At 45.6% G+C, this 26127-nt stretch overlaps 1 protein-coding gene across 4 annotated transcripts in view; it reads left to right on the top strand.

The window, feature by feature from the left end:
- Positions 1-26127, top strand: part of AFAP1 (actin filament associated protein 1) — a 551057-nt gene that overhangs the window by 425775 nt on the left and 99155 nt on the right. For all 4 annotated transcript variants that reach the window (XM_069632010.1, XM_069632009.1, XM_069632011.1 and 1 more), the window contains exon 9: positions 2487-2636. In XM_069632010.1, coding sequence (XP_069488111.1) covers positions 2487-2636 — 150 coding nt within the window. The remainder of the gene's footprint in view (positions 1-2486; positions 2637-26127) is intronic.

Raw genomic sequence — 26127 nt, 5'->3', positions numbered from 1 at the left:
TAAAGGGGACTCACTACGGGACGTCCCTCTGACTCTCATATAGTGTGGCCAGTTCCATCCCTGGCCCAGGCATCCTTCAACACCAGGCTTGAATCAAAAGAGCTAACCGCTAATATCTAAACTGTCTGACTGAGCGTGATGGCCTAAAGGCAAACGCCTTCTATCTCTAATACTATACATGGTTTCAGATCCAAAGGGGGGCCGCTTGCTCACTTACTCCCATGGCCTCCTGTTTGTCTCTGGCTTTCTTTCTCTTTTCTCAACCTACTCTCCTCCCTACTACTCCATCCACCATCTCGCCTTTCTCTCCCACGCACGTCCTATTCTATCCCTCCGATGTTCCTCTTACTCTTCCATGCTGCTATCTACTCCCACCCTCTAATCTTACTCTCTCCTATTATACTCCCCTCTCCACTCTACTACGATCTCCTATCACACTACTTCTCCCCTCTCTACACTAATACTCCTCCCCTGTCCACACTACTCTGAGACACCTTCTATGTCACCCTTCCTTCACTCTTCCAGTCACCTTACCATTCAATTCCTATTCAATCAGTTTCGCTCTCATCCCTTTCGCATGTGCTCACAACCAAGTACCACTTTCTATGACCAACCAATACTTCACCTAGCACGTTCCTTTAGCAATTTCTCTCCATGATCTTCTCCTCCGTCCTTTCTCCACCGGTTCTCTTGGTCCTTCTTCTCCTCAATTGACCTCACCCATGTAACTAACATCTGTCCCTGCCCCCTTTTTCTCTCCCTTATCTGGACGAACCCCAGCTTTCATTTTCTCAATGGAGGTGTTACAGGCATAAAAGGTGTCATTAGTCCTGCTCCTTTCTTGTACGTGAGTCTGCATACAATACGAAATGCCGACCCATAGCCGTAAGTATCATTCTCAATGTCCCGTTCAGTTGAGAGCTTTCCCATGAATGTGGGATGCCAGACTGACAGCAGGACCACTCCACAGCCTTTTAGCAAGTGCATGCATTTGCCTTGTCGGTGTGCACATTCAAATGCTCGTTGAAGCACCCTGTGGTTTGGTGAGGTGAAAATGCTTTTGGAGTCCGAGTTGCATGCAGTGCTGGGGCTGCCTACTCGGTGGATGGGTCGTTGTGCAGCCTACAACCTCCTTGCTTCTTTTTTCCTTTTCATGCTGTTTGCTCGCTCTCCAAAACCAGGTCTTCTGGGGAATGTAGTTTCCGTGGGGAAACCGAAACAGACATGGGGCAAGACAAGGTGGTAGCAATTTTATAGATGCAGGCACAAAAAGGGGCAGGGACTGGGGCCCTACCAAGTCCCCACCCTGCTGCTTGGGCAGGAATGACCCTGGGAATACCTGTGGTAGGCTTCAGACCCCAGGCTGAGAGGGCTTCCTATCACCTCTTGACATGGTATTGTCGCGGATCCCATCACACTTATTTCAAGAGGAAGCAACCTCTAGATGATAATTTACAAATTCGGTGTAAATCCAATCTGCAGTTTTTGAGGAAAGAATAAATATGTAACGTTGCCTGCACTGGATGAATAATCCAGAAATGTTCTAAAGCATTAATTGGTAGTTTTCAGCTATCTTTTACAAAACCGGTTCTGCCAATTCTCGAGTTAGCGTTCACGTTAACATCTTATCAACTGCTGTTATTGTGGAAAGACCAAATTGGCCCCCAGTGAAGAAGCGCTATCGCTGCCTGTGAAATATAAAACATTGGTTAAAGGTGAAGCCGATCAAAGTTCAAGAGCAGTACAATTTAATTTGGAGATTGAACTTTGAGGTCAGTCTGCAGTGAAACCTCCGTATTCTAATAAAGGAACCATAGAGGGTTTTACACATTCTTGACACCATCATTGGCAAAAGGAATGTTAATTGCTTGTTGAATGAGCTTAAAGATGAGATGCCTTTTTGTACTAAGGAACACAATTGATATTTTTTTTTAAGAGTTTTCAAATTTTTCTATGCATATATGTAGAGGTGTGGCATTCTACATTTGTCCATTTTTATAAGTTTGTATATTGAATACCCTGGGGGGGTCATTACGAGGTTGGAGGTAGCATTGGTGCTATTAGCACCAGGGCTACCCCCTTACCGCATTCCGGGTTCCCGAAATAGGACTTACCGGGTCATTCCAACCTTGGAGGACCCGGTAAGTCCCCATTCCGGGAATCATTCCCCATTCCCATTTGAGCCCCCATAGAGCTCAATGGAATGGGGATGGAGATAATAACGGTACAGCAGTTTGCGGTACCGTTATTAGCTCTGAAGTCCCTTAACGGGTCCCTTCCATAACGCCTGGTAAAACCAGGCGTTAAGGAAGGCACCCGCTAAGGATCCTCGGAATAGGGTGGTAAGGGATAACCGGCACCGGTGTCATTACCGGTGTCAGTAATCCCTTACCTCCAACCTTGTAATGACACCCCCCCATCTTTTGAGCTAAAATTTAACTATTGCCACTGAGTTAACTTTGTTACTATTTTCTTTTCATTGCTAGTGAAAAGGAAAAAAAGTACGAAGACTGAGCCAAAAGGAACAGTGACGAAAGTCACAGGAAAAAAGATTACCAAGATCATTGGCTTAGGAAAGAAGAAACCATCAACAGACGAGCAAACCTCTTCAGCTGAGGAAGATGTCCCTACATGTGGTTAGTGATGCTATCTGAGTTTATAATACACCAATTACATATTTAAACTGATGCAGTGCAATATTTGACTTGGAGGCATTCAGAGTAATATCAAGTATAGTGGTAATGCATTGTGTGTCCTGGTCATAAGTACTGTGCAGTATTTTTATGGTTGTACCTACTCCTTTCCAGATGTATTTGTGTTCTTCCTATTATTGAATTTGGCTTTAGTTTAATTTCTCCACATTGAGTGATTTGCGCTCCCTATATTCGTCAAAGAGTGACATTATTGTAGTTCTATGTGAGAAGACATTCTTGGGGCCATATTAGTCTAATCTGATAATGCATAGGATGCAGTTTAGCAGATGTTTGAGGATGAGTTCTCCAAGGACCACCTCTGTGCATATGAATTTCATATCTAAGACCAATATTAGTAAATATTTTAGAAGTTGAAGTTAATTTCCATCAGCCTTTTCATTAAGTGATCACCTAGCAATGTCTGAGAAAACAAGCAACTTCTACAATGTGCTCACGTTCAGTCTATTATTCATAAATCATATGCGTAGTTCACCTTTTGTCCTGATCAAGGCCTCACAACCTTGTTGTTTTGGGAGCAAGGCTCGGAATGCATTTTAAGCACTGTGGACATACAGGCAGCCTTGATCTGTCCACACATTAGCCACATTTGAAATTAAAATGTACATATTGTTTCTATCACACAATCATTTTTGTATCTGAAGTTATCATTTATGAAAAAAATATATAAAAGTGGAAAGGGGAAGATAGTAACATTAACACACAGTACTTTGTTTTGCATCCCAATTGAAGAACCATCACTGCACAAGGTCTTTAGTATCCCTTGAGTGACTTGTAATATTTTGTATACTTTCCATATCTATCTGTATTTATAAAAGTGAAAATGTGTGGGTTTGTGGCTTAGTTCCTTTTACAATTCCACACTGTTTCACCAATGTTCACCAAATTTTGCATAGTTACCTGTTGGGACCCTGTGGACAATACTGGGTACATAACATTTGGATACCTCCACCCCTTTCCCTGGTTTTCAGCACCTTCACACATGAGATGGTTCCCTGAAACCAGCAAAACATCAATGTGGTCGTTGAAGGACTGGTCCTCAACCATAGAGTGCAGTTTCTGGGACATATGCACCGCAATGAACTGCACCACGCCAGGGTGAGGCAACAGGTGGGGGAAAGAGCACATTAGGTCCCAGTATTCAGAAGCACATCAACTCTCGCCTCCCCCCAATGTCTGCTCGGGGTATGTCAGCCAGCTGCCCACGCCCATTCTCAGTGCAGTTTACTTCAGAGTGCAAAGCACATCAAGCGATAAGCAAATCAGAACAGCGACCTACAGGATCATTGATGTTCAACAACTGATGAGTGTTGTCATGTCTGTCCACAGAACCCGTTCGAAGAACTTGTAGTTTTTGCTAGTATATAATAGAAAATGTTAATTGGACAGGGAGACAATTTCTGATTCGATTTGATGTTTTCTTTTTCAACATACTTCTAAAAGCTATACGAAACTACCTGCTAGCTTTCCACGCAAAATGTGTCAGTAATGAAGACAATTACCACTTGTTTTGGCTCTGAGCATCACCGATGCCAATGTTTCCCTCTGTCATATCTCCAGTCAACTAAAGGGGCTCCAGTGTTAACCATATTGAAGAAGCATAAGCCACTCCCACTGAATATTGCGGTCCTACAACAGATTTTCTGTTATTGCAAATGTCTTAGAAACACTATTATCATTGAGTGCCAGTATCTTAGAAATGTAACTTTTCCCTAAACGTTTCTGCAAAGGCTTGTGAAAGGGACAGCCATCCACCAGTGCGAGGGAATGGTAGAATAGGGTCGTGCCTAATTTGGCATTTCACATTCTAGTCATTTGTCACACTAGAATAATTGGCTTATTTCGGGTAGGTGGGAATTCTCTTTACAACACAATAGATGGGATCCAATCTGCTACCAGATTTGTAGTGCATCTTTTGAGAGCACTTCAGGAGCCCTTACCGCCCCAACTGTTCTAAAAAAAATGTACTCCCAACTACTGCTACCTCTCTAGTGAATTGATGAGTAGAAGTGCAGAACTGGATAATACGATGCGTTTCAGTTTTTCCCTTGGTACCTGTAGAGCAGGGTCTCCTGTTTTCTGACTGTTGACGAGACTTGTAAAGTTTGTCACTTTTCATCCTCCCACTGCTCACACAGTTGTGGATAAGTGCATCTATCTCACACATACACGTGTCGCAGGTTTTCGCTTTTGCTACAGTGTGACCTGGCCTTTCAGATTTATGCCGATGAATGACCTCTTTTCTCATTGGTTGGAGCTGGATGAAATCCAACGTTTGCAGAGTGGTTGATGGAGGTAGAAGAATGGACTAGAGAGCCCATGGGATCTGTCTAAATGGATCGGTTTTGTTTGACCGAAGTCAAACAGTTTGCGGCGGAATTGTTCGTAGATGATTCTGACCTTCGCTGAAACAACCCAAGCCCTGTGTTGGTAGCAGCCTCGCACGAATCCCTCCTCCCCTACTTGCCTTCCAGCCGCCAGTGCTTCTTCTACAGGCCTGCGGCATCTGTTCCATCCCTCCAACACAGGCCGGTACTGATGCTGCAGGGTCCCTTTTTTGTAAATATATATATATATATTTTTTTTAGTCCCTCGCTGTCCATGTCAAGGAAGCTGGGGACACCACTGCAACCCCCAAAGCCCATACTACTGAACATGGGGAGCAGGGGACATCCCTGCAGCTCCTGCTCCACATGTTTGGTATATTTGGCTTTGATTAAAAGGTAAACAAGAAATCCGGACAAAACGTCCATACGGACAATGTGATTCGAACAAATTGGGTGTTAAATGACGGCTAAGCACACATCCTGATAGTAGTCAATGTGACAGACGCCCTGCTCCTTGCACCCTCTGTGTCCTACTACCACCATGCCCTTAGAAGCGAAGGAAACTTGGCATTCAGTTGTACTCAATAGCTAGCTGCCAGAAAACCTTTTCATCTCTGCAATTCATCTGCAGATCCGTACATTCGTCTCCATTTAAAAAGAGATGCATAATTGTCATTGTGAGGTCCACATAGGCACCAGCCCCCCCTTCAGACCGATCAGAAAATGTGCCCCTCATATTTTTCACCCAAAGAGGCCACTGTGTAGAAGGTTACAGCCGCGCCGAGGAGCGTGCACTGTCTTCCAGTTGTCCAAATTAATAAGAGTAGTAGTCCAGTACTTCACTTACAGTATTTACCAAGGAGCGCCTCCTCTTGTGCAAATGCTCACCAGAAGTGAAGCCGTCAGATGACTGGACTCCACCGATGCAGTAAAGTTCGGCAGGGTTTTTGTGGCACTGTCCTCTTGTGTTTGCTAGGGATGAAAGCTTGTGAGAGGTGGGTTTTGCAGCCTGGTATCCTTCTCATTGGTCTGCTAGATGCTTTGTGACTGGGAACACTGTTGTAATGTAGCACGGTGGCTTCCTTGTGGTTTATACGTTTATACGTTGGTGATGTTAGGCAATTGCCCAAACAGTTTTGCCAATAGGTTTTTCTCGGGGTGACCCGAAGCACTGTGAGCACAGGGACACTGGCCCCTTTGAAGTGTTTTATTGGGGCTGGAGAGCTGAAGGTTCGTGGGGCATGGAGGAATGACCTTCTAGGCCCGTGGTGTTTGCTTCCGGGTCATACTAATCAACAGCCATTCCTGAGGCTACGTTTTTCAGCAATCCGGACAAAACCTGTGACTACAATCCGCATATGTAGGTGTATGAGGATAGCCCAGTGGCAACGTGCTCGCCTTGGAAGCAAGACGACACAAAGCAACACAGGTTCGATCCCTGGGTCTGCGCTTAGAAATCGCTGGGTATTTAAGTGCCTTATAAATATGCAACTAAGACAACAAAACATTCTGTAACAGCTCCTCGATCCCCCGACTGTGTGAGCGATTTTAAAAATGCAAATACATAAAATAAACATATATATATATATATATATTGCACCTGAATTTCTTACATCTATTTTTTTCGCAAGCTTGTCACAATAAAAATGTTTCACACGTCAAAAAATAAGGGTAACATTGCTATAATACAGGCTTCTTCAAAGTGCGACAGAGAGCCCCCCCCCCCCCCCCCCACGTGAATTGGATATCGGTTTTACCCGTTTTCCAGCTTTTGTCATAGTAACGCACATATCTCTATTAGATCAAGTGCACTTTTCCAGGGCAGTTCGCCATTATTGGTTAAAAGACCAGGACACCTCTTGCCTTTCGTAATTTAAATACAAAAGCATGCTGTTGAACATACGATAACACATTAATATGTCATCAATTTGCTTCATTTTCAATTTGCCCACTCTTGTTTTCATGGGCCATCACTCCACGCCACTGTACGATTTAACTTTTTCAAGCCTTTAACACAAGTGAGCTTTAAAAAAAAAAAAAGTTGTCTGGGAGCAGCTGGGATTTACAGGCAATGAGGCAATGCTGGCAATCGTCCAGAAGTCATAACTAGGGGATAGCATGTAACAACCCAGAAACATATAGCATTCCTTTTAAACAAAAACATAATCCCTGTCTGGTATGATTTATGAGTTAACCCTTCAGGTCTGACAAAAGAAGCAGACGAGTGATGCGCTCCAGCCTGCAGAGCTGAAGCGCCCCGTGTCCGCCATGCCTTTATTGCCTCGCAGTTCTTTTGAGCTGAAGCTTTGCTTGTAGCGATTTCCAAATGAAAACGTTCCCTTGTCTCCCAAAGCTGGCTCGGTGATAGATGTCGCCCCAAGTCATTCTCAGGGACTAATACCTGCTTCTTTTTGCAGCTTCACGCAGAAAGGCACCGAAGCCCTTTGCACAGTAGAAAGGATAACCCAGAGAAACACCCCCAAGAGTAGAAGGAATAAGGAAGGGGGGACCTTCCTGCAGAGGTCCGCCATGCTGGGATCAGCCTGAGGAAAGGGCAGTTCTGGCCTCTGGGGGGTGTCCCCACACACAGCCAGGCCTCTGGTTAGGTCCATCTGGTGTAAGGCACACAGAAGGCCAGGGCCTGGTGAGGACGCGCACCCATCGGCTGAAGACCCCAGGTCTTTACCACATCCAGCTGAAGTGCTCCTGATTAGAGGAAGTGACGGCAACCGGTTTAAGGCCTCTAGCCACACATTGGCCATTGCTTCAGATGCCGTTTGTTAAATACTTGGCAAAAGCGGACCATGATCTACCGGCACTGGCTTCATGAACTACCTTGCAGTAGGCAGTAGATGGATAATGCACCCTGCATAACTGAATCTTTGTGCCCCCCCCTATTTCCCCATCAATCTTTTTAGTTCACTTTTTCATGTGTTTTTTTTTTTTCTTGTCCGTTGCTTTTGGCTATATCTCTTTTTACACTGCAGTTTGCCTCCATTTTCCAGCATTCCTTCCAAAAGTAGTTTTCCCATTTCCCCTTCAGCTATCTGTTTCTGAAGATATATTTCCAATGTATCCTGATTTTTCTCCACTATCCCTATTACTCGCCTAGTTATAAAAAAAAACTTTGTTCCCCATGTCTTATTGTGCCTGCCTTTGCTATGTGTTGCCTATTGTCTCTGCCCACTATCCCTTTTTATTTGAACACTCCTTCGTACTCACTTCAGTTTGTTGGTCACTCATTTGTCCTTATTAGATCTCAGCATGATATCTTTTCCTGGTTTATTGTCTTTCCATCTAATGCCATTCCATCGAATGTTTTCCATCTAAAAACTTTGCATCTAATGCATTTAATAAAAAAAAAAATTGGGGCCCTCCCCCACCCCCATTTTTTACCCTTTATAATGCACCTAAACAAAAATTAACCCTTTACCCCCCAAAAAAATGTATTAGATTCAAAGTTTTTAGATGGAAAAAATGTGATGGAATGGCATTAGATGAAATGGCATTAGATGGAAAGACCATATACCATTTTCCTGTCCCTTTATCTGCTGTGTACATTTTCCATCATTTTGTTTTGTTTATCACTCATTCATCCTCACTTTCTACTTGTTTGTTCAGTGCTGAGGGGTCTCGTGTTACCGACGCTTGTATGGAGTAAACCATGAATTCTCCCAAATGGATCTCTCCCTTTCATTTCTATCATGCACTGCAAGCTCTGTACCTCATGTGGCCCATTTTCAATACAACAGGTTTACTTGCAATGCTAGTAGTAGAACCAGACTGTAATTCCCACAGAGTGACAACAATGTCAACCTAGGCTAAACCCGACTCTTCCAGTGGCCTCCAATCCCTCATGAACTGCTGTAGTAAGAGAATGAGTTCCCTAAAGTAGCTTTCTTCCCATCCAAGATTCCATCACGCATTGTTCATTAGACCTAATGTTCAGTTTTTGCTCACAGGTGCCACCTAGTGGAGCTAAAGGGTATCGTTTTAGATGGGGCAGGTGGCAAATGTGCATACCTACACATCGACCTTAGTGATGTCCCCTGCTCCCTACTGTACGTTTCTGGCTTTTCACAATGGTTCAATGTAAAGGTGGTGTGTGGCTTAGTTGTAATTGGTTGCCTCTCCTTCCGACCTATTGCAGTTCCAAATCTCCAAACCTTTTCAGAAGAGTTTGTTTGGGCCCTGTTTGTTGGAAGTGGGTTGCTGGTGTATTCTGATTGTTCTGACTTGTAATAGAGTGAGCTTTTTGTCTGTCTTTAAATCAGGGTATGTGTTTCTTCCATTCGCTTGAATGAAGTCCCCCAGCATAATTAACAGTCTAGATCCTGACTTATTTCTAGGGTGAGGGAAGCCCGTTTGTGTCACTCAGTAGTTCAACCCTTTTCGTGTGGGCTGCACTGGACAGCCCCTATCGATAGCAGAGCTGGGAGGGTCTACCATTTTTCTTTCAGTCTTTATTTCTTCATTGCAGCACACGCCACCTTAAGTGGAATGCTGTCAGGCACTTTGCAACCCCTTGACTTTTCTGTAAGTAACATTTTAGTTACTTTTGTGTTGCACACTGAATACTATTGTGGCAGTAAACAGACTTTAGCTCTCCACCTTCCACGGTGCACTAACGTGCACCATTCTGTTTTATCACAAAAAAAGTCTGCTCCTCGTGGACTGAGCCCAGTTCTTTGTTGCATTCCCTTCTTTGCCTTGTTCCTTGCTTCTTTGGTTGAAAATGGGCTTATTTGGATATAAAGAGAAATTCTGAAATCCTTCTTGAACCAAGCGTCCATAGACACTGCGGAGTACGTCTGAGGACTGCAGATGTACACTGCATTGACGAAGCCAAGCACTTGGACATCTGGATCTTTTCATCTGTGACAATGGGAGACAAACACTAGCTGCCTCCCTCCATTACACAGGTGGGCTCAACCAGTCTTGCACCCTGGACTGCTGTCCTGCTAAGTCTGGGCCTAGAATTGTTGTGGGGTCATCTCAGGTCCACCCAGGGAAGGGACACTACTACTACATGGAAATAGTCTGGCTTTAGAGCTGGAACCTCAACTGATAACCTACTGCTGAAGAGGGGCTTGCGTGGAGCATGTGTTCACGCATCAGTCTCCCAGGTCTTGGCGATTCTGAGGAGGGTCTCTTCTTCTCCTGTCTGTCATCTCTTAGCAGTCTTCCAACATCATGGGAGTCTCAGCAGTCATTCTTCATGAGTCTTTTCCAACGTGGTGGGTCATTGGAACGTGACTGCTAGAGACCAGAACCATTGACAGCCTAACCTAAACCGGACACCTGTAATGACCACTGCACCCACGACCCTTAGGACTCCAGCAATGGGAGCAACAGCCTGAGTATTTGTCTCCAGCACCTCTTAGTTAACCCAGAATTGGCGGTCAGGAGGGGAGCCTGCATAGCTATTTTGACGCCTCCATATTTCCAGTGGGATCAATTGGGTATAAAGTCCTACCCTACAGTTACCCTTACTTGTCTCGGGAGGATAGCTCAGGGGCAACGTGCTTGCCTTGGAAGCAAGATGACAAAGAGCACCACAGCTTCGATCCACTGGTTCGCGCCTAGAAACCTCTGGGTATTAAGCACGTTCTAAATAACCAATCATATCATACCATACCTGACCATACGTGGTGGTGCATTGGGCCTGGGTTCCTCCTATGGGTAATGGGGAAGATATGATATGATATGGCATTTATGATATGATATGGCATTTATAACGTGCCTATACACAAGTGTTTCAAGGCGTGATGAGGCAAGGAAGGGGAAACAGTGGGAAGACAGACAACGATCCTACTAGGCCAAGTGTCATTCAGATTGCGCAAGTGCATGGGTAGGGAGAAAGGGAAAAAGTGCCTGGGGAAGGGAGAGTGGAAACTGCAGTACATGGGATAGAAGATTAAATAAGATAAATAAAAGCGGCCAGATGGTGGCAAGTGCAAGGTAAGAGCAGACATAAGTGCGGACTGTAGGGATACAGAAAACAGTCCCTAAGTCCGGGGGTTGCCAGGGAGGCTGGGCAGGTGTGCAAAATTCGGGACCTGGCCCCAAGATCAGAAAGGGTGGCCAGGTAACCAGTGCAGTTTCGGCCAGGAATTTCAGCAGGGAGAGAGGCAGAGAAAGCAGAAGCAAAGAGAAAGGTTTTGAGGTGTTTCCGGAACCGGGGATGGTTCTCCTCAAGTTTCAGGGAGGCAGGAAGGCAGTTCCAGAGGGAGGCCCCTGCCGAAGAGAGAGATCGACGACCAACTCGTTGTTTGGAGAAGCGGCTGACCCGGAGGGTGTTGGAGGCAAATGAGCGAAGAGCCCGAGAAGGAAGGTATTTGGGAAGAGAGACTTGAAGGTATTGCGGCCCCAGTCCCCAGAAGGCCTTGTGGATAATGCAGAGGGTTTTGAACTTAATCCTTGCAGCCACTGGGAGCCAGTGCAGAGATTTCAGTCCTGGAGAGATACAATCCCTGGGTTTGAGGTCAAGGACAAGTCTCGCCTCCCTGTTCTGGATAAATTGCGGAGGGCGGAGAGTAAAGGCAGGCAGATTTAGATAGAGGCTGTTGCAACAGTCCAGCCTAGAGAGAACCAGGGCTCTGGGGATGGTGAGCTTCTGGGGGAAGGAGAGGAAAGGAAGAATACCTCTGAGAAGGTGCAGCTGGTAGTGTGACTTCTTAGAGACGTCAGAGATGTGAGGAGAGAAGGAGAGTGTGGAGTAGAAGATGAACCAGAGGATTTTAGCCTTGCAGGTGGGAGCAGGAAGAGGGCCAAGAGAAGATGATCTTCTGGCCGGCAAGAGGGCCGGCCAGAAGATCACTAGAGTGTTTAGGAAGATCACTAGAGTGTAAAGGAAAACAGAGCTGCAACATGACTTTCACAATGCGAAAGCGCATTTATTGTATTGAGCCTAATACTTTTCAGTGGGGAACATTAGAAATTGCTTTACACCTCTCCAGAAGTACTGATCCTAATCATTCTAGGCACTTCTAATTGATTACCTGCTCCTTCAAGCTGTCTTGACACTGACTCGACCCAGTGAAGTGCATCACTATTGTGACTCGACCACCGGCATGTGCTGTGAGAGCACCCGAATCGCCACTTCCTGAGCGCTGGCTCGACCCAACGGAAATATTGTCTCGACCCAACACAAAAGCGGACTCGACCCGCTGGAAGCAAACATGTTGCATGTTGACTTGACCCAGCTGAAACATTGCCTCTACCCTTCTAGACCACTGACTCCACCTTTTGGGAGCCAGTGACTCAACCCGTCTCAAACACTGACTCGTTCCATAGAGAGCTCTGTCTTGAATCAACCTCAATGCAGATTAACCACTTTAACAACAAGGCTCAACTGTCTCTAAACCGGCTCACGTGCAAAAAACCTCAGATGCCCGGCTTGACACTCTCAAGCCACCAAGATAGGTGATTATAGTATTTGCAATGAACCTGTCTCCATGGTCTGCCTTCAAGGGTCATTGTTACTTATAAGACCCTGCAGTTCGTCTTTTAAAGACACTTTCAAGTACTTGTGATATTTGAGGCTCAAATCAATTGCCTGCACCCCTGTCTTCACACAGCGGCCCCTTTGCTCTCCAAGTCTGCGTTCTGTGTTTCCTTTACAGAGGTGGGTCTTAATGTTTTTTTTCTTAGCTGTGTGCATTGTTAGTTTATTAAAGTTCCTATCTTCATAGAACCTTCTGAATTATTTTAATTTTTTTTGGTAACACTTAGTTGGAGTGACTTCAATTCAGCACTCCAACTAAGTCAATGCCTAGTCTGGGATGCCCAAGGGAAGCCCTTATTTATATATTTTTATGACAAGTTCATAGATCTGGATGATAAACCCTTGTATAACGCCCCTCTCTTTGACTCCCCCTGACCTCACTGAGCCAAGAAGTAGGTTTGTTTTGCAAATTAAAAGATTTATTTGAAAAATTAAACAATATGTATATATCACACCTTTATGAATACATTCATATTTGATAGCACACTTATGAATATGACAGTGATTAACAATCGATAATATTACACTAGCACACTTTTTTTTTTAATTACTTAGGAGTTGGCATAGAAAGGATAAGGTAGCTGAGAATACTTTTATGGTTTCAAAGAAATGCAATGATGGAAAAGAATGCAGCACAGAAATAAACTGATATGGTTTCAACAAGAGATAATATGATCACTTTTTCTTTTGACAATCCACTCCCCCCCCCTATGCAATATAAAGAGATGGAAAAGAGAGCACATAGTTTTCAGGAATACAATCAAAAGCAGTTCAGTTCCCACCTAGCAAGCTTAGAGCAACCGGTATGCTTTAAAATAGTCAGAAATACTTTTAAATGTGAGTTGCAATGAAGTGAAAAATATGCTAAAAATGATTTTAATTCCCTATAGGAGATTCAGGTTAGATGACAGCTACTTTGAATTAGTTCAGGTCAACACTAGCAATGATTCATGAGGGATTATTAGGTTGAAAACAAATTTCAGCAATGGAAGCAAAAGACAGCTATTTTGACAGGTGAAGAAGTTTGAGTCAAATTGCAATTCGCTGCACTTTTAGTGGAGGTAGATTCTCAGAAATAAAGTAAGATTCAAATGACAAATGACACTTTCACAGGCTTGAAATCACAGAATGGACACACGATTTCTATGCAGTTCTAAATAGGTGGAAATGGTTTGAATTAGATTATTTTAAACTAAGAGATTGGTTCTGCACAGTTCTGGCTGGATACTCACTCCTAATTTTGGAAGGAATGCGCCTCGTCACAGATCTGGTCAACAGGTTTAGCTGCGGTTCTCTCTGCTCTGCGGGTCTGGATCTCTGGTTCTGGCAAAAGTTCTTGGCACTGCACATCGGTCTGGTCTGGGTCTGGTCTGTGGTTCTAGATACAGCTCTGCTTTCTGGGTCTGGCACAGGGTTCTAGGCCAGAATCAACCAGCTCGCCCGGCTGTTGAATAGTTTGGTTAGGTTGCTGGATTCTGAGGCCTCTGAAGGATTCAGCTTGTGGACTAGGCCTCTCTGCTACAAGTTCTGAAGTCTGGATTCTAAGTTCTGGTTCTGGAGTCTACTGGCAAAGCGCTTCGCAAGAAATCAATTTGAAGTGGAAAGTGAATGTGTCTACCTGGGTCTCAGTGGCTCTTTTTATGTCTTTTGAAAGTGGGTGGGAAGGCTGACTTTCTATGCCCAACCCTCTGAGGACCCTGATAGGCTATAGGATTCTCTGTCGCCTGGCTGGGGAACTGAGTTGTGAGTCATCCCGTGTCATGAGACATCATTTTTATGGCATACAGAAAGAACACTCCCCTTGTCACTTTACACACAAATCTATTTTTGACTTAAATGCATATTTATCTTTGTACAATTTTTCTAATATTATATGTCCGGTTAACATATTTTCTGTAGCGCCAAACCATCCGATCCCTGTCTTTGTAAGATGTTGTGTTCACTTCTGACAGAATTCTGCCCTTTTCATCCAGAATACAACCTCTAAACCTTTCCAAAAATTTACACAAATGTGCGCTAGGAATATGGGCATCAGATGATGCAGTGTCAGATTTTTATCTTGCATACATTTGGATTAATACGCTATTTTCCGCTACTACCCTCCAGAACATACCTCAGAGTCCTGACACCTCTTAAAATGTGCACAGAAAAATCACAGGAATAATGATATTATTGATATAATGTTGACAATTATGTACTAGGAATTATCCATCTTTCTAAAATTATGCTCTGGCCCAGAGGGGTGTGGTTTCCCAAAGCACATGGGGGAATTTCTGGTTTGTCCACTTCCTCCAAGCTCAGCTGGCTCACAGAGGCAGTGCCCCTCCCATTTCCTTCCAAGAGGAAGCCATTTACGATCCTCTGATTTAGCAATTGCTTGGAGCAAAGGGAAGTTCATTGTTCTGTTTCCTTGCAGTCCCTGGCACCCTTCCCTGATTCAATCAGGGAGGTGTGATCTCCTTTTGGTGGTGCAGCAGAAGGCAGGCCAGGCCTGTGAATGCAGTTGCTGGGCAAGTTTCAACTCCTGTCGGGGGTAGTTGCCGAGCAGAATTCAATCTCCTTAAGCCAGGCTTCAGCCAAAGGTCAATTCTGTTCCCATTTTTCTTCATTCAAATCAAACTTACAATTTTGACACATGCAGCTAAAACGCTGATTCTAATTTCAAAACTATGACATTTAAACAGTTGCAACCTATGTGACACTCAAAAGTAGGTCACTCATTTATTTTAAACATTTCAATTTTAGTGGCTTTAAATCCCATTTTAGTTAAGCTGCTCAGCCAGTTTTGTTATGAACATTATTTTAAGCTATTCATCTTTCAAGATTTGGTATGCACACAAGACTTCATTCTACCAGACATCTGCTGGCATTCAGTAAGATCTTTGAATATCTTGCAATGTTTGGCATTTTGAGCTTGCATTCAGAGAAACAGAGGTGACTTCAAGGCGCTTTTTGAGCTAACAGGCACTGCTGTTTCTCCTTTGGCGTCACGTTTCACTCATGGCGCTTCTGGCCATCACGCTCGCACTGGTGGGTGGCGGGTCAGGCGAACATTTTGGTGTGCGCAAAAACTGCGTGGTTTTCCTGGATTCTGGCGCAATTGTGGGCTTTTCGGCCATCTTGGATTTTCTAAGCCCACAGCACCAAATGTTGCAGCATAATAACTTGAACGTGGGTCGATAAACCTGACAATCTGTACTAGCTCACACTACTAAAGAATATAGCCTTCTCCAGCATGGGGTCGGCCACGGATTTGCATGCTCATGAATATTGCTTGTTGTCCAGCTGGGAATCCTTAGTAAAAAGAAAACAGTCTTGCTTTAAAGCTTGAAAAGACTGCCTTTATCTCTTTCACCAATCACTGATGTCTGGGTCATACTGCACCCATCCAATGACAACCGTCTCCCTAAGCCACACCCCCAGTGGCCAATCTTCAGATTTTTACCAAACGTTTCAGTGCTGGGAGTCCTCTCAAGCTGCTCTTCGAGCAAATCTTTCCTGTTTGAAAGTATTTCTACAGATACATTGTTAGATTTTTGTTCAAATCTCTCTTGTTCGCTGACCACTGATCAGTGCCAGCAGCGGTAACCGCTTGCTGGTGAAGAACAACCGTTACACCATCAGATCTGCATTTTCCTGTTCGGAGGGCCTTGTTTAGGCCTACGTCATGCCTCGCCATGTCAGAAGAAGGCAAAAGGGGTCTGTTCAAGCTCTGCGCCAGATGTGGCTTGATGTTTGCAGGATGTCTATAAAAAGATTAAGCACCATGCTGCTGATCCGACACAGGCCCCTGCTGCTGTGAGTCCCAGTTCAGAGCATGTGCGCTCCCCTTGGTCTTCCCCATCAACAGTAAGCCTGCCGGTGGGTGGTGTCAACGGAGGGACCGACCCTCAAGTCCAATCATGGCCCTTCATCGAAGGATAGGCCAACGAAAGATACGTGCAAAGAGGGCGCTCCAAGGTCATCATCGATGCTTACATAAAGTCCTTGCCAGCAGCAACAATGTCAGCGTCTCACAAGTAGAAGCCACCATCAGCAAAACTGCCATCTACCATAACCACATCCATGACCAGGACCTCGTCGGCGGCTGCCCTGTTGACAGTCATTGCTGCAGCTCAGTCGACAACCCCAATGACGAATCCGGTCGTCGACCCCGTTGGCCATCCCGTCGATGACCACAGCAACATCTATGCAGAGGGTTACACTGCCTCCCTGGCCCACGGCTACTACCTCCCAGGCCACGGTTAAGACTGCCTCAACCACGACTACCCAGGCTGTGAAGGCCCCAGTTGTCACTTCTTTCCCAAAGGAGGCAGGAAGAGCAAGAGAGCTGTTGCCACCGTCAGATTTTCTCCCCAGACCTATGATTGGTAGCAAGGGCAATCTACATGAGGTCCGACGAGGGGTCATTGCAAGAAGGTTGCCTCTCAGACCAGGAAGGGGACAACCTGATGGGTTAAGAGACCACACTAGAGGAAGAGGACCGCCCATCGATCCCATCAAGGTGCGCAAGCCCTCCATCAGTGCAAGCCCCAGTGGCCCCTCACAGCCCACTAAAACCATGACCGAGACGTCGCCCTATGGGTCCAAATCGTCTTCCTACACCAACGCGGCCAACACCACGCCCCACTCCAGCTGTACCAGAGGGGGATCCACTCCATACAGATACAGGCACTACAGAGGCCGATGAGTTTGATGACTTTGTACCTCCGAGTGATGACGGTCCCCCCAGGGTGTCGCCACCAGATGAGGTTGGTTCCTTCCACTCCATGCTCTCAACGACATCTTCCCTTTTCAACCTACTGCCTGAGGAAAAGAAAAAGTAGGTATTCCTTTACCAGAGGCGTGCGTCATCCAGGAAGACATAACATCCATTCCTTTGTTGGACGATGTTTGGGAAGAAGGTCTAACTCTCATGAAGACCCCAAGCTCTAGACCAGCCAAGAGCGACGGACCTGAGAAAAGGTATACAGTGCCTGACTCTGCCCCTAGATTCCTCAAATCGCAGCTGTCCCCAGAAAGCTGTGTCGTCCTCATCCATGGTCCCCCCTCCTCGAACAGGAGGGGAAGAAGATGGATGCGATGGGCAAGCACATCAGCTATACTGCTGCCTTGACGGTGCAGGCCGCCAATGCCCTGGCCATCCTGGCCCGTTGCGACAGGGAGTTGTGGTTCAAGCTGGGCCTAGAATTCTTTCCTGATGACAAAAAGACAAAGACTTAAGCCCTATTTCAGGAGTTGAGATGACTTCAGACCACGCCATCACAGTGGCGTTGGATGTCGCGGACTCAGGCTTTTGCCAAATGGGAAGCAGAGTGGCACTCGGATGCCAAGTTTGGCTGAAGGCCACAGATTTTAGACCAGATGTCCAATCCTGACCCAGCCCAGGACCCGGACCCCCGCTTTCACACCCCAGTCAGGGAGGGGGCATTTGAAGTACTTAGTCAATGAGTGGCAGAACATCACCACCGACGAGTGGGTACTGGACATATTTCATCAAGGTCACACCCTGGAAATCAAACTCGGGTGCCATTGCATTCCCTCTGTAGCAATTAAGGAACTGCACATGGCACAGCTGCTGCAAGAGGTGCAGGCCATGTTAAGAAAAGGGCAATAGAACCCTTCCCCCGTGCCACCAGGGATCCGGAGTATACTCCAGATACTTTCTGGTGCAGAAGAAGTCAGGGGGTGGTGTCCAATCCTAGTCTTGCAATGCCTCAACTAGTACCTAAAGTCCCAAAAATTCATGATGGTCACGTTGCAGCAAGTAATCGGCCAGCTGGAAGAAAGTGATTTCCTACCGACTTTGGACCTAGTGGATGCCTACTTTCACATCCCCATACATTCAAAGCATTGGAGATTCTTGCGCTTTGTGGTTGTGGGACATTACTATCCATTCATGGCCCTTCCCTTTGTCCTGAAATCAGCACGAAGGGTATTCATGAAGTGCCTGGTCCCGGTGGCAGCGCACCTGCATTTCAAGGGCGTACACGTCTATCCGTACCTGGGCGACTAGCTCATCCGGTCCCCCTCTCGGGCCCTGGCGGTGCAGCACAACAGGCAGACCATACTCCTTCTGATGGAGCTCAGATTTTCCATCAACTATCTGAAGTCCTGTGTGGTGCCATCGCAGAACGTTTTGTTTCTAGGTGCCAGCCTCATCATGGTGGCATCTCTGGCATTATCCCTCAGAGTAGAGCAGTGGTCTTCAAACCTTTTTGGCCTGGGCCCCCCCTGAGCAAAGTTTGGGCAAGCCGGGCCCCCCCAAAAGTGCCAGATGGACAGTATGTAGAAATCGCTATGAACTTTTGCGTGCCGTCACCGCACCCTACTCCCAGTACAGACCCTGGGCTCTCCCCACCCTACTCCCACCACTATCCCAGTGCTGCCGCCCATCCTGCTCCCACCACAGTCCCATAACACAAGCATACACACATCCATAAACATTTAAATAAAAAATAAATCGCCATAAACGTACCTCGCGTGGTAGCTAAAATGCCCCGCTCCAGGTTGCTCTGCCCGTATGTGCAAGGAGGCGCAGGAGCACCCCCTTGCACTTACGTACGTACGTACGTACGTACGTACGTACGTACGTACGTACGTACGTACGTACGTACGTACGTACGTACGTACGTACGTACATGCAGTGCCCCAGCCAGCATTTCCAATGAGCTATGCAAGGCTGGCGAAGCAAAACACCCCCAGCATTGCATGGCTCAGTGATCATGTGCGGCTGGGGTGTGAGAGGATTCAATTCAACACTACAGCTAAGTCAACGCCTAGTCTATAATACTGAATGAAAACCCTTATTGATATATATTTAGGTCCAGTTCATGCGTTCTGGATGACTACCCCTATATAACACCCCTCTCTTGGAATCCCCCTGACCCCACTGAGCCAAGAAGTAGTTCTGTTTTGCAAGTTTAAAAGGTTTATTTGATAAATTAACAATAGATATATAGATCACACTTTATAATAAATTAATAATTGAATAGCACACTTAATCTGATATGATAAAGATCAACAACGGAGAATCTGGCACTAACACGCTTCTTGATAATCACTAAGGAGTTGACATGAAATGGATAAGGTAGCAACAATACTTTTATGGTTTCAAATGGATGCAATGTGGAATGAAATGCAGTACAGAAAATACTCAATATGATTTCAACAAAACAATGTAATCACTTTTCTCTGGCAATCCCCTCCCCCCTTTTATGCAATGCAAGGAAGTGGAAGGAAGGCACACAATTCTCAGAAATGCAATTCAATGTAATTCAGTTCACCCCAGCAAGCTTAGACTACAGATAGGAGTTTTGAAAACACAGGCCCAAATGCTTTGATATGTGCTAGCAATGGATGAGAAATATGCTGGAAATGCTTTTTAATTCCCTTTCAGAGGTTCAGGGTGAGTGGTATCTAGTTAATATTAGTCCAGGCTCACACTAGCAATGAGGCAGGGATAGTTAGCAGGTTAAACGAATTTCTGGCAAATGGAAGGCAAGCAGCAGCTGATTTTACATGTGGAGAAATTTGCAAATCGCGGTAAAATTCGCGGATGCGCCGAGCGCTATTACAGAGGAACCACAAGGACTATCTCTATCGTTTTGGGGTCCTAGGAAAGCCTAGGATCTCATCTTCCAAATGAAAGTTACTGCAAGTCTCTAGCACAAACGGTTGCGGAGATATGAACGATTGAATAAAGGTCGTTTTTCAGATTTGAAATTTTAAAGTTCAAAAAGACAAGTGCAGCTTGCAACTAGCAAATCACAGCTGACAGCTTTACAAATGACAGGTGACAGTTAGGAGACTGTTCTACTTAGATTAAAATAGGATTGAATTATATTATTTTAACTAAGAGATTGGTTCTGCACAGTTTTCTAGGTACTCACACTATATTCTTGAGTGAAATGGGCCTCATCACGGATCTGGTCAGGGTTTTAAATTCGCCTCTGGTCTCTGCACTTCACAGTGATCTGGGTCAGCTCTCTCTGGTTCTCTGGTCTGGGTCTCTAGTTCTGGATAGATTGAAGTCTCTAGTTTGGCTTTCTGGAGGTTTGATGGAGGTAAAGTATGGATTTTTCCGGCAGAGCGTCCCGCTGCAGATGGATTTGGAAGGTCTCTATCTGTCCTGTCTGTCTGCTTTTATGTGTTTAGAATGTGGGTGTGTTCTAGCATCACTGACCCTACCTCTCTCTCAGCTTCTAATTGGTCAAACTTCCATTTATCATTTGATTGGGGAATGAACTGTGAGTCAGAGGGATGTCATTTTATGGCTTGCAGATAGGACACTCCTCTGTCAGATTGCACATATTCTATATTTGATAATAAAAGACATATTTCAGAGTTACACAGTTGTTTGAAATTACATATACATGGTGTGGCTGAATTTAGCCATGTCTCTGTCCAAATCTGCTGTTTCTAAGAGCTTGCATTCAGAAATGGCACATATTTCACTTTTTAACTGATTTTTCAATTTCTGACATTGACCCAACTTTACATACATGTGTGCAGGGAGTATGGACATTAACTGAAGAAGTTTCAGATTTTTAACATGCATACAGTTAGAGTAATATCCATTTTTCCGCTAAAACCCCCCTGAACATGCCACCGGGTCGAAAAACCTCTTAAAATGTGGGCAGAAAAATCACAAGAATTATGGTATCATTTATAAAATTTTCACATGTCCGCTCTATGAGTTATTCATCTTTTTAAAGTTATGTTCTGGCTCCAAAGGGGTGTGGTTTCCCAGGTCACATGGTATAGAAACCAGTCTTTCCAGTTTCTGCCAAGCCAGCTTGCTCTCACAGGCAGTGCTCCTCCCAGCTCCTGCCAAGAGGAAGCTACATTTTACGACTGCGGTAATAAAAACCTTTGCCTGAGTGAAGAGGGCTTTGTTCACTCTCTTGCAGAGCACAGGTAATTCAATTATCAGATAGATGGCATATCCTTAGTGTGGGCAGCAAAAGGAAGGTTGGCCTGGGAACACAGTGGTGACTCAAGTTTCACTGCTGATGGGGGTAGTTGCCAGGCAGAATCAAGTTCCTTAAGCCAGACTTTCAGCTACTGTCATGTTATTTGTTGCTTTTTAAATTAACTTGCAATTTTACACATGCAGCTAGAATGCTGATTCTAAGTGCAAAACTATGACATTTAAACAATTGCAACCTATGTGACACTCAAAAGTAGGTCACTCAGTCAATTTAAACATTTAGATTTGTAGTGTCTTTCAGTCCAATGCAACTTAAACTGCTGAAATCCACAGCGCAGCCAGTCTTGTTATAAGCATTTTTCTGGGCTCTTCATTTCCCAGATTTTGTAGGCACACAAAACTCCATTCTACCAAATGTCTGCTGGTGTTCAGTGAATATTTTGCACATATTGCAATGTTTGAAATAGGCACTTTGGCTTGCCTTCAGAGAAACACAGGGTGGTTTTAAACTGCCGGCTTTTGGATAGTGGTGAGTACTGGTACTGCACCCATTTTTGGGATTTAAGAAAATGAATTCCCAACAATTCTAGGTTGCATTTGGCAATCAGCATTGCCATTCCCAATGGTTTCAGACTACTGTGTGGGTAGTCCAATGGTGGTTTTAGGCAGTGTCCTTCTGTGCCCATAACATCGGCAAAAATGAGTGGCAGCCTATTCTTCATGCATTTCCCTGTGCATTTTCTGGGAAGCTCTGGCCATCATGAGTTTTCCATGTCAGTACTGCACAGTTTTGAGGTATGGCTCGGATGCATCGGTAAATACATCCCACAAGCCCCCCTCTTGCGATGGCCATTCTATTTCACGAATGGGACTCGCAAGACCTGGGATGTTTCCTCATCTTCTTCCAATAGATGGCACAGTTCATCATCTTCTTCTCCATCCGGTACTGATCGATCGGTTCTCCTCGCCGGTCCTGATGGGAATATTGGGCGGTACCCCGAGCCCGTTGCGTCTCAGCTCCCGGTCTCCGGATCGTCCTCCTTGGCCCGTCTCAAGGTTTTCTTTCTCCTAGGACGACAAAGGAAGAGCGGCAATACCTATTCATAGACGTTTTTCCACCACCGTTGAGATAGTGGGGCAGCATATGCATTTCATCATCACGAAACATTACATTCTTATTTTGAAAAAAAAAAACAGTATAACTAAGAGACAGTTTCATGCAAATCACAATATTTTAGAGACTAGATGTGGTATGTTTTATGATTGGAACTGAATTAGTCTGAGACAGTGCCTGCTAGGATTCCAGAGGATTCCTCCAGTTGTTGCAGAGTGTGCCTGGGATGGCAACATTTCAACTGGTTTATGTGGACCCACTTGTCTTCCCCCGCTGCCAAAGGACCTTTGGGGATGTGGATTTTGTAGGCCACAGGAGAGATCTTGTCGATGATCTCAAAGGGTCCCTTCCATGTAGGCAAAAATTTGCGCTGCTTGGCCTGGTTCCTTTGGAAGTTGTATAGATAGACCCGGTCCCCCACCTGATATTCCTTCCTGGAAGTTTTCAGGTCATAGTGGGTCTTCATGCTATCAGCTGATCTTTCTAGATTCCGCTGAGCATAAGCAAAAGCATGTTGGAGGTGTTTCCTTAAATTCTCTACATACTCATGAGTAGTGGAGGCATTTATCAGTGTCTGCTCTTGGGTCCTGTAGAGCAAATGCTGAGGAAGCACCATCTTGCGCCCAGTCATCAACTCAAATGGTGACATTTTGGTTGCAGATGAAGGGGTAGATCTGATAGCCATTAGGACCAGAGGTAATCGGATATCCCAACTTGGCCCAGAATCTGCCACAAACTTCTTTAATATGCTCACAATTGTCCGGTTATATCTCTCTACTGCCCCAGAAGAAGCTGGTCTATAAGCAATATGCAACTTCCTTTTGACCCCCAGTATCTCCCACATCTTTGTCATTACTTCACTGGTGAAGTGGCTACCTCTGTCTGACTCAATCCTTTGAGGTAGACCAAAACGGGAAAAGATGTGGTTAATCATCAAGGCAGCTGCAGTTTCTGCCTTGCAATTTGGGGCTGGGAGACATTCCACCCACTTGGTAAACAAGCATGTCACAGTCAACATGTACTTATTCCCCCTAGCCGAGCGAATCACAGGGCCTACAAAGTCGATTTGTAAATCTGACCATGGCAGTGTCATTCCCCTCTTTTGTAAAGGCGCCCGGTGTGTGAGGGATGTCGGCTGAAATTGTGCACACACAAGACAACCCTTCAAATATTGGTTGAGGTCCTGGCCCATGTGTGGCCAGTATGCAACCTCTCTTAAGATTTCCAATGTTGTGTGAAACCCCCTATGACCGGCGGTGGCCGCATCATGGGCGTGACTTAACATCAGGCTTCGGAATGAGGTAGGAACCACCCACTGATCGTGGCCAGCTTTGGATTTCCTTACCAGCAAACCATCTTGGATCCGGAACATTTTTGGACATTTCATCAACACTCTTAGGTCCTCTTTCCCAATGTAATCGGTATCCGTCAGGGGAAAGTTCTCAGGGTCCTCAAGGTGCTGGTAAAATTTACCAATTATTGGATCCCCCTTCTGAGCAGTAATCAAATCAGCATCAGGGGTCTCCTTACTCCATTGTGCAATTGAAAGGTCGTTGTGAGCATTTGTCTGGGACCTAGTGATGGCAGTGACCTGGATTTCCCCCAACAGGGACTCAATCTCAATTTGATCCCCTTGGATGGCCCCGGTTTTGGCCAGCTGATCAGCTAAGTCATTTCCAGTTTTGTCTGGTCCCTCTACTTTGGAATGACCCTTAATCTTCTTCCAATAGATGGTCATCCCATTCGATGTGACCAGATCATCAATGTTTTGGATCAACTTCCCATGTTTCAAGGGTTTGTTGTTAGCACATAACATGCCTCTGGTTTTCCAATTAACCAGGTGCTCCACGAACCCGTTCCGTACATAATCCGAATCTGTGATTATGACCAGTTCGTGGAGTTGATGCTGGACAGCAGTGAGGATGGCCTGATGCACAGCCATCAATTCTGCCACCTGACTACTTCGGGGACCAATTTTGTATCCAGCGGAGGGTTCTGGGGACTCATTTACCCATGCATTCCCTACGCCAGCCACCAGTTCTTTCTCCCCGTCGTTGTCAACATGGTAAGAGCATCCATCCACATAGACAGTGGGCATTCCCTCACACTTGTCTTCTTCAAAGACTTTGTGTGGGGAATTAAGGTATGCCTCCATGTTGTCCTTTATTTTTAGACTTTCGTCCTCGAGACAGTTTTCTCTGGCACAATCATGCAAGTCAGCCAGACCTTGCGCGAGGGGACTCTTCTTGTTTTGGCCATATCGGACCTCCACAGGAAAGCCTTGCATTGACAGAATCCAGGAAGTAATTCGGGAATTACTCACATTTCCGGCCCGGATTCTGTCACTTTGGAGATATTGCAGAGGCTGGTGTGGAGTCTCCACTATGATGTGTTCCCCCTGGATAAACGGGCGGTAATTCTTCAATGCCCACACCGTTGCCAGGAGTGCCTTCTCACAATCGTTGAATTTTTCCTCCACAGAGGATAAAGTTTTGCTCGCATAGGAGATTACTTTATTGACCTTGTCATGCTTTTGATATAATACTGCCGTCAAGCACGTATTAGAGAACCCCGTCTCCAGGAAGAACTCCTTGTTTCTGACAGGGTAAGCTAGGCAGGGCGCTTGTGAGAGGCTTCTTTTGAGTTGTTTTACTGCTTCGGCTTGTTCTGGACCCCATTCCCACTTGACCCCCCCCTTCAGGAGATGAATCAGGGGTCTGGTGATCTCTGCATAGCCCTCAATGAACTTTCTGCTGTAATTAGTCAGTCCAAGGAGGCTCCTTAGTTCCCGCAGAGTTGTGGGGTCTTTCAGTTTCTGAAGTGCTTCCACTTTCTTTTCCTGGGGACAGAGGCCCTGAGGAGTAATCTCATGCCCCAAGAAATTAACACGGGTTCTACACCACTGTGCTTTCTGAAAGGAAAGTTTTGCTCCGGCGGCCCTCAACTGCGTCAGAACATAACGGATCTCCGCTATGTGTTCCTCCACAGATGAACTTTTGATGAGGACATCATCTACATAAGCCAGGTTACCCCTTGCACCCAAGTCGGGCATGGCCTTGTGTAGAAAAATGTTGAATTCATTGCCGGAGTTGAGGTATCCGAAGGGAGTCCGGGTCCATGTATACTGCTGGCCCCCAAAGGTAAAAGCCAGTTTGTATTGGTCCTCCCTGCTGACAGGCACGGTCCAGTATCCATTGGTCAGGTCTATTGCAGTGAATACCTGTGACCCCTGGATCTGGGCCAGCCCTTGGTCAATGTAGGGCAGAGGCCATCGGGAAGTATGGACCCGTTTGTTGAGCTCCCTAAGGTCAGCACAGAGTCTCCACTGGCCGTTTGGCTTCAATATTCCCAGCACCGGATTATTGAAGGTGCTGTGGACTGGACGGATTATTCCCCGGGACTCAAGGTTCTTAATTATTTCAGTAAGGGACTCCATTGATGCGAGAGGCAAGCGATATTGCTTCACAAACACAGGAGTCATGCCAGGGTCCGTGGGGATTGTTGTTGTGTGGATGTCAGTGCGACCACAGTCATAT

This window comes from Ambystoma mexicanum, chromosome 6q (genome assembly GCF_040938575.1).
Source record: "Ambystoma mexicanum isolate Mex_15411 chromosome 6q, UKY_AmexF1_1, whole genome shotgun sequence".
Lineage (NCBI taxonomy): Eukaryota > Metazoa > Chordata > Amphibia > Caudata > Ambystomatidae > Ambystoma > Ambystoma mexicanum.
Note: the sequence above shows the minus strand (reverse complement) of the source record. Positions and strands in the feature narration are given on the sequence as shown.